Source organism: Tenrec ecaudatus, chromosome 2 (genome assembly GCF_050624435.1).
Source record: "Tenrec ecaudatus isolate mTenEca1 chromosome 2, mTenEca1.hap1, whole genome shotgun sequence".
NCBI classification, from domain to species: domain Eukaryota; kingdom Metazoa; phylum Chordata; class Mammalia; order Afrosoricida; family Tenrecidae; genus Tenrec; species Tenrec ecaudatus.
The window spans coordinates 213762217-213780813 of NC_134531.1; the positions used below are offsets into that span (position 1 = coordinate 213762217).

Consider the following 18597-nt stretch of genomic DNA (forward strand, 5'->3'; position numbering starts at 1 on the left):
ATTTAATTCCTGATCCAGCTCACTAATTTGGAGAACCAAAGTCTGTTAGCTCTTGCTCTACTGCTTTTATTTTATTGAGCAGTGGCTCGACTTGGTGCTCGCCAGTTTGTGAAGTGCTTAGGAAGGAGTCCATTGCACGGCTAACTGAAGAAGTGCTTTCTAGGTAGAAAGCACTAGTACAATAACCCGGAGCCAGGAGTGAGCCCGGTGTTCAAGGTGTAGCAAGACCAGCACACTCAGTGTTCAGTGAACAGGGAAGGAAAGGTTTGAAGTCAGAGCAAGCAGTTATTCTGAACTTGATGATTTATTAGAAACATTCCACTAATTTAGAGGCTATTTCTATTTGTAATTACCTTGCTTGCAATAATATGTCAATGCAATTTCCCACAGAAACCTCTTTGATCTGTGTTTAAGTAACATCCCTTTGGATTAAAGCCAAACTGATGGGAAGAATCATGAATCTGTTCATTATAACTGGACATTCTTTCAGGGAAAGGCATGAGATTAGTTCCCTTGCCTGTTTGACATGGAGTTTCTTGCTGTCCACAGAAGAATTTAAGCCCATTGGATCATAGTGTAGAGGACTATAGACTTAACCTCTCTCACCCCTACCATATTTCTGGAAATATGTCTTAAACTTTACAATCTGACCTTGATGTTAGTTGAACAATGTTAATTGAAAATTGTCATTAGAAGGAGGTCTAGTGGTGTACTGGTTATGCATTGAGCTGGTAACCTCAAGGTTAGCAGTTCAAAGCCATCACTCACTCTGTGGGGGAAAGATGAGGCTTTCTGCTCCCATAAATGGTGGCAGTCTCAAAAACCCACAGGAGCAGTTCTACCCTGTTCTATAGGGTCATCATGAGTCAGAATTGACTCAATGACAATGTGTTTGGTTTATGGTTACTGTCCTTCAAATAAAATTCCTCACCATGCATGACGATCACCCAGTATTATATTATTTTAAACATCTGAAATAAAGAAAACTATTTGCTGGCTAAGTATTATTCTAGAAACCCGTGGTTATATAAACAACTTATTTCATGTGCCAATTGAGGACCTTGCTATGAATACATTCAAGCTGGATATACTGCATGTACTAAATTAGCCAGCACTCATACAACATCATAACATCTGCCAGGCATTGTTCTAAGAACGTTTTTGGCTTTCATTTTTTAATCCTTATAGTAATCCTATCGATAATGGAATTGAGGCTAGAAGATATTTGATAACTTGCACATTATCCAACTGAAGATCATAGAGCTGATTATCAACCCAGGCATTTAAATACACTAAGGAAATGAGACATTGTGATTTTAATTTGTGTTACTAGACGAGGTTTTCAGGAATTTGCTATGGAAATTAGAGTGAAAATCACCATTTAAGACACCGTTTCCCAAAGCGAGTCATACCAACCTCTGGAAAGTACTAGGGTGGGGAGGGATGTACCACAAAAACGGCATTTTATCCTGGATTAAGGGCTAGAGTAGACATGTTTTTCATTGCAAGGGGGCTGCTGAGTTGTTTCCAAAATGGGAGTGGTAGTTTGGAGAGCTATGATTTAGAGGATTGATAAAACATATATGTGATCCTTAAGTAGCGTATGTGTCTAACCATCAAGTGTGCTGGCTTCTCAGTGTGCAGCACTTTTTACATAAAGCTGAGGAAGGGAACTAGACCAGGGCGACTCTAGAAACACAGTAGTGGGTTCGCTTTTTTAGGTGCCTCTGCCGTCTCAATATTTTTCTCTCCTCCTTGATTATTTCATGTCCAAAGTGATCACACTGTGGCTTACATCATTTCAACATGCTTCTCAGCTAACCTAGACCACAATCCTCCCTTGCGTAACCCTTGTTTGTGCTCTCCTGAACGCCAGAACAGCTGGGGTAAGGAGACTTACTTCTTGATCTCGAAATGAAGAATCCTAGATATGTCAAGGTGGGCAAGATCACCTACCAAGGAATTATGGGAAATTGAGGAAGACCATTTAAACCTTCTAAGCATCTCATATTTGGTGGACATACTTATGTCTTTTCTTTCTTTTTATCATTTTATTGGGACTCATACAACTCTTATCACAATCCACACATACATCAGTTGTGTAAAGCACATTCATACATTTGTTGCCCTCATCATTCTCAAAACTCTTCCTTTCCGCTTGGGCTCCTGGAATCAGCTCCCCATTTTCCTTCCCTTCCCCCTCCTCCCCTGCTCACCCCCTCCCTCATGAACCCTTGATAATTTATAAATATTATTTTATCATATCTTACACTGCCAGGCGTCTCCCTTCATGTCTTTTCTCACATAATTCTGTGACTGTGTCACAGAAAGTCTCTCACTGCCATTGAGGCCAGTCTGACCCCTAACCACCCCTGGGACAGTAGAGAACCACCCCAGTGGGCAGGTTTAGGAGACAGAACATATTTCAAGGGGAGAAAGCTTCCTCTTTCTCTTGCAGAGCAGCTGGTGGTTTTAAATTCTGGCCTGTGTGTGTGACAAGTAAGCCCCAGAGACTCCTCCCCTGAGAGTCTTGGACCGCATCATTAATCACCGTGCTGCGGGAAGGAAGTGCGCCCTGTAACAGCTCAGCTTCTCTATGTCCTTGTGGGGTCTCCCCTCTAAGAGCTGAATATTATTGAACCCCAGTAACTTCACATGAAACATTTGCTTTCTCTTGGTAGGTATATTTTAAGCAATGTATGTACTGTATAGACTCGTGTGTAAGCCGAATTTTCCAGCACATTTTTAATGCAGTTTTTGTGGTAAAATTAGGTGCCTCGGCTGATATTTGGAGGGGTTAGACTCGAGTATATACGGCATGTTTATTTTAGTTGGATTTATTCAGCACCTCACAGAACTCAGCAAATAAGCAATTGCTTGATCTGATGCTCCATGTAGCTACATGCTCTAGTCATTATGGGACAGGGCTTCAACTTTGGTCCAAAATGGTGCTGGCACCTGGAAGAACGAGCCATCGTCAGACTTTTGGAAAAGCCCAGTATCAAATATGGTCTTGTGTTCATTATTTGCTGTAACCCCAAAACCCACTCATGGACCCCGTGTGTGCTGGAGCAGAAATGTGCGTCATGGGGTTTTCAGCAACTGGTTTGGGGGGAGTACTGGATCAGTCCTATCTTCTGAGGGGCCTCTAGATGGTCTTGGACTTCCAGTCTTTCGGTTAGCAGCCGAGGACTTAACCTTTTATGTCACCATATAAGGGATGGCTATTAAGTCTCCCTCCATCTCTTATGAGAGGGAAAACAAGGGTTAAGGTAATTAGACCCCAAGAAAACTACTTACCCTAGAAAATTACTATTTAAGGATCACATATATGCTTTATCAATCCTTTAAATGGTAGTCCTACCTCTATTTTTAATAGAGGAAATTCCTGAAGACCTCCTTTGATAGCAGATTAAAAGCAAAATGCCATCTTTCTTCCCGGAGTTCAGTTTTCCCTAGTGCAAAATAACTTCCATTTACATAAGATCATTAATGGGAATAAGAAGCATTTCCCCCACTTTCCTCCTAGTGTTCTCTACACTGTAAACACCGATGTTCTCCTTTCTGCAAAACAGTGTGCTTATTTTGGGAATCACTAGAAATCTGAAGCATGCTTTTATTATATCGCAATCTTGTCTGACTTATTGGTGGTGGTCCTCTCTTTCCAGTTCCCCCCAAGTTTGTGGTTCAGCCCCGGGACCAGGACGGCATTTATGGCAAAGCTGTCATACTTAACTGCTCAGCTGAGGGTTATCCTGTACCCACCATAGTGTGGAAATTCTCTAAAGGTAAGTCCAGAGCGCTTGGATTTGCTTGTTACCTGCCCAATACATGCGACGCTATAAAGGATCAGATAAGCCTGGCGTTTGGATACACCCCTCCTCTCCTGAGTCTCCTCTCTCACATACAGTTACCAGGATACCCAGGTGTTTTTAATGGGATCATGGAATTTTCTGTTCTAACATGCCCTTGGAAACCCACTACAGAACAGGAATAGGTGTTGCTTGCCTTTCAGTGGGTTCTTCACAGTGACTCATTGAAGCATCGCCCATCCTGCACCGCCCTCACAACTGTTGCAGTGTTTGAGCGCACAGTTGCCTCCAGCAGGTCAAGCCATCTCACCAAAGGCTCTTCCTCATTTTTGCTGCCCACCTGCTTTACCCAGCATGATGTCCTTTTCCAAGCACTAAAGATCCGTCAATAATGTACTTTATTTCAGTGCCCGGAATACGGTAGCTTGCTCCCTTGTATGGAATAGCCATGTCTGCTAGAAGACTTCCGATCCATCTGTCTAGTGGGTTGTTGAATAAAACTTACAATTCAAGCAGCTGGGCACCATCGGCATATTTTTATCTCGTGGCAAAGGAGGTCACATTGAGTGTCACATGCCTCCATTGTGACATTGAAACTCCTCACTGTATTTTTCCTTTGCCAATTCCAAGGTCGTCTTCCTTGGCTTGTCCAGGTGCACGGAGACCAGTACTATCTTGGGTGGTTGTTTGCAAGCTTTAAGGTGTGTAGGTGCGACCCACTAAGCTACGAAGCAAAGCAGACGCTCTAAAATCAACTTTAGGCCCACTTATTGAATAGCACCAGGGCGCTAAAATTTCAAGCCAAGAAACTAACCTTATGGATTCTTTAGGTGGACCTACTTAGTATCAACAGGTGCAGCGTTATTTGCATGTTCTTTTGTTTTGTTTTTGCTGCTGTTATCGTTGAATTTGGTGGACAACTGAGTGACCACAGCTATTTTGATCTCGTTATGTAACCATTACGCAAAATTGACCTTATTTTCCCTTCACCGTTGACCAGAATTCACTAATTCTGGATGGTCTATGTTGTTCAGTTGTACTGTGTATCTCTTGTGGGAGAAGCACCAGGTTGTTTTGATGCCTGTGGTTATTTTGACGTCGTAGGCTTTTGAAGCCCGGTTGTGTGAGGCCTCCTTGGTTCTTCTTGAGGATTTTTTGCTTATCCTAGGTCTCTTCCTTGTCCATAGGAAGTTGGTCATTAGCTTTGCCATTTCTGTAAAGAATGCAGTTGAGATTTGGACTAGAATTGCATTTTATTTATAGATTGCTTTAGGTAGAATTGATATTGTCACAATATTGTCTTCCGTTATTCTTTGACCACAGTATATTCTCCCATTGGTGTAAGTCTCTTGGTTTCTTGTAATAATGTTCTGTGGTCTCCTTTGTATAGATCACTTGATAGTGTGGTTAGGTTTCCCCTAGGTATTTCATCTTCTGTGTAGAATCGTAAATGGCATAGTCTCCTTAATATCTTTTTCAGAGCTTGCATTGTTGTTATTCAGGAATTCAACTGATGTTTGCTTGTTAATCTTCTACCTGCTTCTTTACCGTATACCAAAATCGTTCCCAACAATCTTTTTGTAGAAACCGTAAGGTTCTCTCTCGATAAAATTGTGTTGTCTTCAAATAGCAATAATTTCACTTCTTCTTTGCCCATTTGTATTCTCTTGGTTTATTTTTGTTGTCTAGTGGTTCTGGCCAAGATGTCAGCATGCTGTTGAGTAAGAACTGTGACAGTGGCATCCGTACCCGGTTTCCTTGTTCAGCACAATGCTTTCCGTTTGTCTCCTGGAGTCTGATGTGGCTGTTGGATTTTCCCATATAGCCTTTATCGTGTTTAAATAGAAGGAATTCACCTTCCACTCCTATTTTGTTGAATGTTTCTTTCTTATCAGAAATGGATGGCAGATGTAGTCAAATGTCTCCTCTTGATCTACTGACAAAAATCATATCGTTCTTAGTCTTTGCCTGGTTTATGTGCTCGATGGCATTAATTGCTTTTCTGTTGTTGAACCATCTTAGCAGCTCTGGGATGAGCCTACTTGATCATGGTTAATTCTTTGAAAAAATATATGTTGGCTTCTGTTAGTCAGAATTTTTGCATATGTGGTAATGAGGCCCATTGATCTGAAGTTTTCTGTCTTTGTGGGATCCTTGCCTGGTTTGGGTATGCGGGTAATGCTCACTTTATAGAACCAATTTAGGAGTTTTAAGTTCCTTTCTATGTTCTGGAATGTCTGTGTAGAATAGGTGACAGCTCGTCACTGAATAGTTGTAAGAATTCGCCGTGTAGCCCTCGGGTCCTAGACATTTCTCAGTAAGAAGCTTCTTGGTGGCCGTCTCTATTTCTTCCTGTTCACGTTTTCTACACGCATCTCTGCTAATTTGGGCAGATAGCGTATTTCTAGGAATTTGTCCACTTGTTCTTTATTATCAAACTTGTTGGAGGACAGTCTTTCAGAGTAGTGGGCTATTTTTATGTCCTTTTTTATTTCATATGAATCTGTTGTGATGTTAACATTCTCTTATAAAATTCTAAATATTTGCATTTTCTCTTACTTTTTCTTTAAATTGCCAGTGGTTCGTCAATTTTTTTAATCCTTTCAGAGAACCAGTTTCATATTTTGCTGATTTTTTTCCATTTTTTTTCTTTCCCGGTGTGTTTATTATTCTTACTCTAATCTTTATATTTTCTTTTCTTCTGTTGTTGGAAGGTTTGCATTGTTGCTTGTGTTCCAATGGTTAGAAGTGTGTTAAGGTGCCGTTTTGGGTTTTCTCTTTCCACTTGTGCACTGATTGTTATAAATTGCCCACTGAGAACTGCTTTGATTCTGTTCAAAGGGTTTTGATATGTTGTGTTATCATTCTCATTTGTTTCAAGGAAGTTCTTAATATCATCCCTTCTATGGTCGATTACTTCGCCATGGTTAAGTAGCATGCTGTTACCTCTTCGTGTCCCTATGTTTCTGTTCTCTCTACTGTTGATTTTTAGCAAGATGAGGGACTTGGCTGGGTGGCTTGGAACAGGGTCTGTGACCAGTCTGTGCTCCTGCAAAGGTAGAGGTGTGCTCTGAAAAAGCTCCAGTTATTGGTCAGTGTTGGAGGTGGGCGGTACCCCGAAGGACAAAGTGAAAGAAAGGAATGGGGTTCCATAGGTGTGGTGTGCCTTTGTCTACCTAAGAGGGGTGTCGAGCCTGGGGCAGAGGGCGGGGAGATGGGAAGCATAGGAAGAGGACTTGGAAGTAAAAAGGTAATCTAAGTCAATGTATAGTAAAATCAAAGGATAGCCCAGATGCTGAGAAGCCAAATAAAAACCCAAGGTTGAGGACGGCCATTTTGCTGGCTGGGAGCACCGAGACTTTAGGTGTGGCAGGGAGCTGGTGGATACCTGGGCTCTAAAGGGAGAGGAGGCAAATTAATAAAATGGTTTAAAAATTAGTACAATTAAATTATAATAAAATTAATTTTATTAATAAAATAGTTTAAAAAAATAAAGCACTGCTTGGGCAGTTGTAGTCTGCCCTCCATGCAGGGCTCCCAGGGCCAGCGAGGTGAGGGCTTGGCTGAATGTGTTGGGGCTTGGGATGAATCTGCTCTTGGTGGGAGAGGCGAGTGGAGTATTTTGAGATGGCTTGGGCCAACACAAGGGTGGAGAGGAGTCAGGAAAGCTCAACCTGTGGTGCTGATCACTGAATTTTTCAAAAGAGAAAAAGAACTTGGCGTTCTAATCTTTCAAGTGGACCCTCTGATGTCAAGAAGCAAGGAGCCTTTGTGAGTGGGACTTCTCTGGAACCGGCTGAGGACTCCCTCCTGGGTTTGCTACCTGACAGCCATTTCCCCCCTCAAGTCAGTTAAGAAACATGCATGGAATTATATCCTTAAATATTTGTTCTTTTCCATATGTTTGCTTTCTTTTGGGGGGGGGGGGTCTCCTGGTAGAGAGCCATAGGGTTTTCTCCCTATGGCTGTTCTTTTCTCTGCGATTTTTAAGATCCGCATATTCCTGTGTTGTTGTTGTTTCATTTTGTTCTCCATGCCCCATCCACCCAGTGATGGCAGATCTCCTCGGTGTTCTCTGCCACTTTGTCTACAGTTCTGTGATTTTATTTTTATCTCCTCTGGCACAAGTTCTGCCAGCTCACATACCGTCTGACTTGAGCTCCTGCTTCAGTTTGAATACTTGTTCATTTTAGTCACAACTTTTCTCCAAACCATGGCATCATTTTCTGGAGAAATTTCTCCACTTAATTTTATTTTCAATCAACTTTCTCCATTCTTCTTATGCCTTTATTGATTGCTCCTAACTTCTTTTTGATTGCTCACATTTGAAGAAAATCCATACCCCAGAAAGGAATGCTTTGTACAAATACCTGATTTCTCACTTAATCTACTTTTAGTAACTCTAAGAATCAAGGCAAGTCTAGGGAAGCTCCAGTCCAACCGAGTCTTTGCACAGTATTCACACAGATTGGTTTTTATCCCACAGGGAATGCCTTTCCCTATCACAAGGGATTTCTTGTTGCTGCTTGCTGAGATCCACAGTCACGGCTGAGCTGCGCCTGCCTTTCTGTAGGCATCTCTGCTCAGTCACCACTGTTGTCAATATACCATACCTATTACCGTGGTTGAAATGTTAACGCTGTCCTGGTTTCACTAAAAGTAGGACATGGATGTTCTATTCTTGTCTTTTTGCTTTTGTATGGTATTTTAGGATGTTGATTCTATGTAAACATTTTCAAGCCTGATAGCAAGCTCTCATTTACACATAACGTTTTATTAAATCGGAACTCATTTTAAGAAAAGAAGTAATGTTGGAATGAGGGAACTCTCCGTGGAGAGAGTGAGCTAGGAGCACAGATTCTAGAAACATCGCCATCTGGCTGGACCATTTTACACAAACTGCTGAGCCTATGTGAACCACAGTGTCAGCATATGTGCCATGGATGAAGTAAGTAGGTAGCGTGATAATTTCATAAAATGAATTCTAAAAAGCGTATATGATGTTGCATCAATCAAGGCACATTATGTGTCATCATAAACATCATAATTGTTGCTATCATTAGCTTACATGATTAATCACTTGTCCCTAAGCCATTTTTTGAGTAGCCAACACTTTGCAAATCACGTCAAATGCTTTATTATTCGTGAGAAAGATGTCCACGCCGCCGTCTGTTTTCATCCTCCTCCCTGCTGTGTTCCTTCGTCTGTCCCAGTGTCCCAGCACACTCACTATCTCTCACAGGTGCATTGCGATATCGGGCACACTGTTCCCCTCAGATTTTGTCTTCAAACATTTCCTTTCTTCTGTCTTCCTTTTTCATTGTCTGGATTTTGCATGAGCATAAGGTGATTGAAAAGATCGTGGTTTGGCTTTTGATGGAGAAATGATCTGTAAGCTCTCTTATTCTCAATCTCAGAGTTTAAAATTGGCGTTGTAAACAAATATGGCTCTCTTTAAAGAAGAGCTTGAATGTGGGGGGCAATTTTGGTAGATCCCGCCACTGTCCTGTAGGAAACATGTTAAACAACCATCTTTTCTCTTTATTATTTTGGATGAACGACAGCTCATTTTTAGATCTATTTACTTATGCTTACATCATCACGCCTCATTTTTATTCTATTTCAGGTGCTGGGGTACCCCAGTTCCAACCAATTGCCTTGAATGGCCGAATTCAGGTCCTCAGCAACGGGTCCTTGTTGATCAAGCACGTTGTGGAAGAAGACAGTGGCTACTACCTCTGCAAGGTCAGCAACGATGTGGGCGCAGACGTCAGCAAGTCCATGTACCTCACGGTTAAAAGTAAGGAACATGAATGCTTTGTTTTTCCTCACTAGGGCTTGACTTTGTTTCTTTCTTTGGCTGAGTCTTCAGTTGTCTGCCTACACCTGGTTAAAGTAACTCATGCACATTGGTTGGCATCTTAGGGGGTTGAACTTTTGCTGCCCTCAAGAGAAATTGGTGAGCACAGGAAAAATCTGGGCGCTTCCTGCGCAGGGTCTGTGCCATGCTCTCCGCTCCCTGCAGCCTCCCCCACCTCCCCCCAGTCCTCAGCCATCTGGGAGGGTCATGAGCAGCCCAGCAGGTGAGCAGGGCCTCACTTGTAGCACTAATATTTCTGTGATATGGATTGCATGGGGGGGAAGTTTGATGCCTAGCACCAAACGTGTTCTTTACAGAGATCTATTTTAATGAATTGTATTATTGGCAACAGATGGATATAGGTCCGTCACATTTATGGAAACAAGAATGGTTTTAAACTTAGGGTCCATGCTGCTGACTCGACTTATACAAAGCACTCCTTGAATGTCATTGTCTTCACACATTGGTAACTAAATCACCAAGGAAAGAGTGTGAAGTGCACCCAGCTTTTACTGAGAGTGGTTGCGTATCTAATTTATGCAAAGAAGACAAGCAAATGAGCAAACTCACTGCCACTGTGTGCATTCTGACTCCTGAGCCCTAGGGCAGAGTAGAACTGCCCCTTTGTCTTTCTAAGACTGTAAATCTCCACAGGAGCAGAAAGCCTGGTCCTTCTTCCAAGGAGTGGCTGGTGATTTTCAACTACTGACCTTGTGGTTAACAGACCAACACGTACCCTTCTACACTACCAAGGTCTCCTCTGTCCAATTTAGTAAACATCTCCGATTTAGAACGATTACTTTTGCCATTATAAGAGTCTAAAAAGTGGTATTGTATTTTTTATTATTCTGCCAGAAGTAATGGACTAGTAGAGTTGATGAATTAGGAGGATACTAGTCTTCATGTGGCTAGTTTTGAAACCTTATACATGTACACACAAACATCACTGAAATTCACTTTTAGATTCCAAACCCAAACACCCCAAACCCACTATAATCAAGTTAACTCTGACACATAGCGGCTTATCTGTTCTTCATTTGTGTTATTTTCTGTTAGATAAACTGTGACTTCTTATTGACCACAAGACTTACTCAGAAACCCTCTATTTCGATTTTATCTGTTGTTGCTAGCATTGGCGTTGTACCATAGACTGTACAACGTTAAACTACTAACCACAAAGTTGGTTGTTCAAACAACCAGCCACTCCATGGGAGAAAGATAGCCCATCTGCCCTCCTAAAGATTTACAGCCTCAGAACCCTTATATAAGGTCACTGGGGGAAAAAGTATAATATAATAAAAAGATACAAAGTGTAAAGACAGTGTGTGTTGAAGACAACTGTGTAGTGAACTTCTCTGTTGCTCTGGAATCCCCAGTTCAGATACACTTTTATTTAAATTAGCAAACGTAGGAATGATTTCAACTTTTCTTTGTGTGTCATACATTAAGAACATAAAAAATTGACCCAGGGAGGTTATTCTCTCAAAAAACTCACTGCCGTGGAGTTGATGCCAACCCCTGGCTGCCTTATAGGACAGGGTAGAACTGCCCCTGTGGGTTTCAGGACTGGAACTCTTTACAGGAATACAAACCCTCATCTTTCTCCTTGAACACAAAGCAGGCAGTGGCTAATCTGGTCCTTTTTATTTTACTAACAATATGGAGAAGAGATACAATAACATGGAAGACAGTTAAAAGAGTTGATTCTACTTTTCCATGGACAGAGCAGACTGCCCCAGCCATTGCTACCACCTGACCAAACAGATCTTATGCCCTGTCAGTGAAATAGGATTGTTCCTGACTCTATAGCAGGGGGGTCTTGAGGCCCTTTGCCATCTAACATTAGCAGGCGTATACCAGGCACGTTTTTAATGTTTTTATTTTAGTTTCCAGCCCCAAATGTCTTCCATAGCAGCCTGAGATACTCTTGTTTTGTAATCTCTGAATTAAGGTCCTAGCAAATAATTGTGAATTCTCATTTAAAAACTCTAGTCTCCATCGATGGTTGGTGTTGGGTTTAAAGATGTTTTTAAGATCAGATGATACTGACAGGCCTGATGCTCTACGTGGCACGTGGGGTGCAGTCTCTAGTCTGGGAAGCTTGCTCACTGCTTTCCAAGCACACTAGTCTAATGACTCCTGCCCTCTCCAGGTTTTGATAGGAGAAAGCAGGAAAACAAACAGGAATGGAAAATCATCCGTACAGTTTGTGGCTGTTCTGCATAAGTTTACATTGTTATTTAATCCTATTTCACCTCTTTACCAAAGATCACCCATGAAGATGGATCCTGGAATGAGTACTTCCTCCTTTCTCCTTCCTCCTTTCCTCCTATCAGGCAAAATAAAACAAACCAAACCTGAGGGAGCAAGCTTCAAATTTCAACCAAATTTTGCTCTCATTTCCGATATCCTCACTCCTTTCTCCCAGGAAAATCAGGGGCTAGGGAGACGACCTTCTGTAGAGAGTGGGCCTCTCCCAACCTCTCACACTAGTTGTTATTGGGATTGATTCTGACTCACAGTGACTCCATGTGGGCGGGCAGAGGGTAACTGCTCCGCAGGATGCCCATTCACTGATCCCGGGAAGTTGGTGGTCAGTGCCTTCTCCTGAGGAGACTCCGGGTTGGACACAAAGCTTCCCTGTTTCAGTTAGCAACTGAGTGTGTTAAATGTCTGTATCACCAGCCACCACTTTGGGAGCAGGGCCATGTGATCCTTTAGGGGAACAGCGTCGCTCTAGAGCTCCCGGACCTCTGCAGTGTGTGAGCTTCTCTGAAAGTTCCCCTCACGCCATTGTCCCTCCTCCTGCCTCACGCCTGCCTGTGCTCCCAGCGCAGGGGCGTCAGCGGTCCAGAACCCCCGAGGACCGAGCAGCCACTCCTCTGTAGTCACTTCATGGAAGTCCTTCATGTGCACCGTGAAAGAGTCTCATCAGACAGAAGCAGCTGCTTCCCGAGAGAGCCTGCAGTTTTTGTTTGTTGTTGTTTCAAATATAATGTTTGAACTAGAGGAAAGCCCGCAGCTCCATGGGCTTCTGTCCAGCCCTGTCCCCAAGGGCCCCTCACTTCTCTGTTCCCTCAGCCCAGCAGGTCAATGCACGATAGTCAGGGATTTCACACGCTGTTTCCACTCCGCTGCACAAAAGTCTCAGCTCTTCTCAATCAAGGTTTCTGAAGCTTGACTCTCGGACACCCTTAGTTTGCGAATAACCTTACCAGGCCCTCGGAACCTTGCCCTTTTGTGGAATGAATAAGGCATTCTTTTCTGGGAAGAAACACTCTAACCTTCGGTACTTTTTTGAAGGTGTCCCTAATGTTCAGAAAGTTTAGAACTAGTGTCCAACTCGGTGACCTCAGAACTGGGCCCCAGAGCATACTCTCGCTAGATGCTGATGAAAGCAGATTGCCAGGCATTTCTTTTGTGGTACTACTGTGTGGGTTCCAACCACCAACCTTTGGGTTAGTAGTTGAGCTAAAACTGTCTCTACCACCCAAGGCCCTGAAACAGTAATGACTATGACTTATTCTAAACATTTTACTTATTGTATCTGATCTTATTAAATTGTATGTGATCTCTTTTAATGTCTATTGACTCTTCTGCTATGCCTATCTGTTTTGAGAACATGCAATGAGATTTTCCATTTAGTTATTGTACGTTTTATACATTTATTTTAATATTCTCTATTTTTTCTAATATTATCCATCAGTCTATTTCTCACTCATTTGCATTTATTTGTATAGGTGGGTATATTCATGATAGCTTTTTTAGGCCTTGCCTACTGATTACAATATGAGTCTTCTGTGCATTTCTGTTGATTGTTTTTCCTGTAGTTTTAGTCAACTTAGGACACATTGTTTTCTGTTACTTGGCATGTCTTGTAATTTTTTAAATACTAGACATTATCAATGATACACTATAGAGACTGAGCATTCTTTTACATTCCAACAAAGAGTGATTTTTGCCCTGATAGACATAGTATTGCCTGAATATAAACTCCATAGTCATTTTTCCTTGTAGGGGCAGGTGCTGGAATCACCATCCAGTTCTTTCCATTTGAGTGGCTGCCTGTTTCCCGAGCCTACTCAAGTCTGCCTGTTTAGTACCCATTCAACAAATTGAGCAAATATGATGTCCAAATAGTGAACTTGCCATCTCAATGACTACTTTTCCTCTAGGATTTCTCTGAATGTTGCAGTTGATCTGCCAAGTGTCATGTTTTGGAAGTTAGTTCATCCAATACTAAAAAACTGAAAGGTCTAAAGTTTAAAAATTTGATTTTATAGTATCTTGATATAGGTTTTTTAAAAAGTGCCATGTAGTTAAATCTAACAGTATATCCTTAGAACTCTCGTATATATTAGCACTATATTTAGAAAATTCTTCTCTTGTCCCCCAAATATTGATATACTATATCTGTCATTAACAAATATGTATCATGGTGGAATCTGTGAACAAGAGCTAGCATTTAGTTTTCATACCTGGTTCATCGGTCGGGTTAACACCTTTGTTGGCCATCCCATCTCCTCTGTCATTCTAGAGCAACCAGTTCTTCTTAGGAAGTGACCAAAGAAAATGGATGCACAAGTCAGGCTGCGGAGATGGGAATCGGCTCTGCTGCTTAGGAGTTGCCCTTTTGGTCAAGTTATTCATTTCTATTTGTATTGGTTATTTGATTCTCAAATCACCTACAAATGCTATCATAATGATCATCATAAGTTAATGTAAATGTATACACTTTTCAGAGCTAACGAATGACATTGAACCTCTACCTCACATAACATTCAAAAAGATCTCAAAATAGATTATGGACCTACATGCCAGAATTACAAGAATGAAATTCTAAAAGAATAAATTTTTTGCATTGTGGATGAGGCAATTTTTTCTGAGATATAATGCCCGAATCTGTGACAAAAGGGTACATACATTAGGCTTCCTTAATTAGTTTTGTGCTTTGAATGACATAAGCAAGCAAGTGAAACGACAGCCCACAGAACTGGAGAAATAAGTTGCAAAGCATATATAAGACAAGAAACTTGTATTTAGAATATGTATTTGTTTAAATCTCAGCTATCAAAAGACAAATTGATCTATAAACAAAGAAATGTTTAAGCTTTTTCTCAAGGAAGGTATGCAAATAATAATATGCACATGAAAATACGCTCAATATTATTAGTCATTAAATTCAAGCAGAACTGAGTCATGGTAGTGTGTGGTGGGGGTGCATTCAGGAACTGAAGGAGTGATGTGTGTTTTGTTGGTGCTATACTGCACACTAGTTGAATTGTCCCTGTTTTGTAACTCCTGTATGGGGGATGCCCAATCATCTACAGATGGGCTTTGGATCTCCACTCCAACCCCGCTCTTTCACATCAAGATAATTGTTTGTTTGGGATCTTTTGATACCTGCTACTTGCTCCCCTTGACACCTCATGATCACACAAGCTGGCGCGCTTCTTCCATGTGGGCTTATTTGCTTCCCTGCTAGGTGGCCACTTGTTTAGCTTCAAGCCTTTAAGACCCCAGATGCTACATCTTTCATAGCCGGTCACCATCTGGCTTCTTCAACACATTTGCTATGCACCCATTTTTTTCTTCAGCTATCGTGATGGGAAGGTAAGTATCAACGAGTTACAGCTTATTAGGACAAAGTGTTTTTCTGTTAAGGGAGACCTTAAGTAGAGACCTAAAGTTCATCCGCTCTCTTGAAACTTAACTTATAAATATATGTACAATGGCCTCTGTTCCTTTCGTTATAAATTAATATAATTACATATATACATACCTATAGCTACACCTCTATAATTAGCTTTTGCCTCCTACCTCTTTCCTCTATTTCCTTTCACCTTCCTATCCCACTATCATGCTCACCCACCATTTGGCTCTCAGTAATTCCTCTCAGATACATGACACTTGATCAGACCCCGCAGGCATTCTACACCCTCCTCACCATCAGTTTTAGATCTCTTGTTGTGCCCTTGTCCCTGAGTTTGTTAGCTCCTTGCTCCCCCTTCCGCCCCTCCTTACTCATGCCCTCCCAGAACCACTGGTCCTGTCTACCATATAGATAGACATTGGGTGAAAGAAAAACAAAACAAACAAAATCCAAATAACTCTTTTAAAAAATAGCTAGTTCCAGGTCTGTCTGATAACCCTTATGTATGTTTCCCGATCAAGTCTGATGAGGTGCCAAGCCATCTTCCAAGAATCAGAAGTCTATTTTCCGGATTCCTCGGGAACTTGGTTACTTTGCTCCCCTTGCTGCCCTATTGCACTCCCTTTGCGTCTCACCCCTCTGTGCATGGTGCAGACTGGGCACACTTTCCACACAGCGTCTCCTCTCCAGTGCTGTCCCCTGTGGTGGTACGGGTCAGTGAGGGAATATCTTTTCTCATGGTGAGGCTGGCCTCACCATCCTCTCTGTGCATGGGATGTTCGCTCTGAGCAGGGATGTCGTCCCCAGGGCTTTGTGGACCATGATGAGGAGTCTCTTTCTCTCCCTCCCTCCTTCCCAGCTGGCTCCCTTGTTGTCTGGACAGCCCCCTCTCTCCCTAGGCTATATCTTTAGTGCTGCTCTCAGTAGCACCTTCTTTTGGGGAGGGGATCAACATAGTTTGGCTTGGGCCCGCCCAGTCATCCTGTTAGTTACTAGCCCCCCTTAACAACATATCCAAAGTATGTGAGACCAGGTCTCACAATCCTCACTTGGAAGAAGCATTCTGGCTTTGCCTTTTCCAGTATTCTTCACCAACACCATCATTTGAGTGACTTAATTGTTCTGTGGTGTTTCTTATTCATTATCCAGATTTCACATGCTTATGAAGTGATAGGAAAATTACCATAGCTTGAGTCAAGTACTTCATAGTCCTCAAAGGGACATTTTTGTTCTCTGATACTTTATAAAATCATTTTATTGACATTTAATCCATATATCAAACAATTTAACAGTTCAATAATATTAAGAATAATTATACAATTATGACCACAATTTCAGAATATTTTTCTCTCATACTCATTATTGTTTGCTCCCCGTTCCCCCAATCCACCACCTACCAGGCCTCTAGGCATTTACCAATCTGGTTACTGTCTTTTTAAATGTACCTACCTTGGATTTTGTATACAGAACATCATGTGACACACAAATGGGAAGCAGACAAGCAAACAAACCTAACAACAATGATTAGACAAGATATAGAAAAATCTCAAATGGAAAGAAAGCAGAAAACATTAAAAACTAAAACAACTTTAAAAAGAATCAGAGAGAGATCAAATGATAATTGCAGTTTAACCCAACTCTGTCTGATACCTAAGCTGTTCACATCCATGGACTGTGTTCCGAGAGAATTCACCTGAGGCTGTATCCATGTGTGAACCCTGTAAATGGAATGTGTTCTTCCACTGTCATCCACAGCCTCTGCAAACTCAGGGTTCACAATTTAAGCTCAGATACTGTTTCCTCAGTGACACTATCATTTGTATTACCATATACCCTTGGGAGATGATTTATAATCTTCTCTATCACAGAAATGACTGTAATATCTCTAAAGTGAACCAGAGACTTATATAATTCATAGATATATGAATGGATTTGGGGCTCAAACATAATACTTATTTCAATCTAAGAACAATTCATTTTTATTATATGGCCCTGCTTAATTCTCACCCTCATGAAGAGCTTGCTGAAGATATGAGTGCTAAAGCAAAGTACGAAGAAGAAACCAGATGGTACCTGTCTATCAGAAAGAATAGTATCTTGGGTCTTAAAGTCTTGTCTTCAAACAAGCAGTCATCTAAGGGAGGCATCAACTAAGTCCACATGGAAGAAGCACATCAGCCGTGGGATCCAAGGATTATAAAGAATGAAAACCCAAATCAGAATTTGTCCCTTTTACACTTTCAAGAAGGCTTCTACAGCAGATTTTCAAACCTTGCTTGACTTCTTGACTCCTGCCTCCCTGAATATGAATTATGGATCCAAATAAACTGAATTGCTTGATAATTTCAATCTTTTCTGTATTTATTGTAAGTTTGCCTATTGGTCCTATTATGAGAATTATTTTTACACTGAGTTATATAATCCATATTGCTGGCTGTATTCTTTGATTGTTATCGGTAAGTTCTTCACATGTCACATGGTCTCTTTAAGCAAAAAGGGCTGTGTCATTTTTTATACAAGGCTGTGTAATCATCCTTACTTCCTTGACACAACCTTGTTTGCTGAAAATAAAGAATACTTGAAGAACTTACTGATGAAGATCAATGAATTTATATATATATGTGTGTGTGTTTCATGTTTATATGTGTATTCACACACGTATATATTGTACATAGGCATCGGTATAAAGTTTTAAAAGGTTCATAGGGAAATTGAAATAGATGATCATTTTTTCCATGAACTTTTTGAATCTCCCTTGAATAGGTACAACCCTGGTAGTACAGTGGGTTAAACATTTGGTTGTCCATTTAAAGGTTAACAGTTCTAATCACAAATCCCTCCTTTGGAGAAAGATGAGACAGCCACACTCAGAAAGATGTACAGTCTTGGAAACCATCTAGACCAGTTTTACTGTGTCTGATAAGCATAATTATGATTCAGAATCTCAAAAAAAATAGTGGAATATATATGTGTGTGTCTTTGTCATTTGAAACAGCCAAATTGGATCCGTTGTATAGTCGACTCAAACATTGCCCAGCCCTGTGCTATCCTCAAGTGGTTGCTACACTCAGCCTGTTGTTGCAGCCCTCGTGTCAGGGGTCTTCTTTTGTTCCACTGACAATCCACTGGATCGCGCTTGATAGCCTTCTCCAGGAACTCTTCTCTCCAAGGTACATGGGATGAAGTCTTGCCATATTTGCTTCTAATGAGCATTCTAGGAGATACACTTCAATCCATAGCAACAATATATCCCAACTATTTTTCCGGAGAAG

The 18597-nt window shown here is 41.3% G+C and overlaps 1 protein-coding gene across 1 annotated transcript in view; it reads left to right on the forward strand.

Annotated features, from left to right (window-relative positions):
- The window catches only part of DSCAM (DS cell adhesion molecule), a 646922-nt gene that overhangs the window by 399815 nt on the left and 228510 nt on the right, over positions 1-18597 (forward strand). Inside the window, exons 10-11 of the mRNA XM_075542914.1 lie at positions 3669-3788; positions 9439-9612. Coding sequence (XP_075399029.1) covers positions 3669-3788; positions 9439-9612 — 294 coding nt within the window. The remainder of the gene's footprint in view (positions 1-3668; positions 3789-9438; positions 9613-18597) is intronic.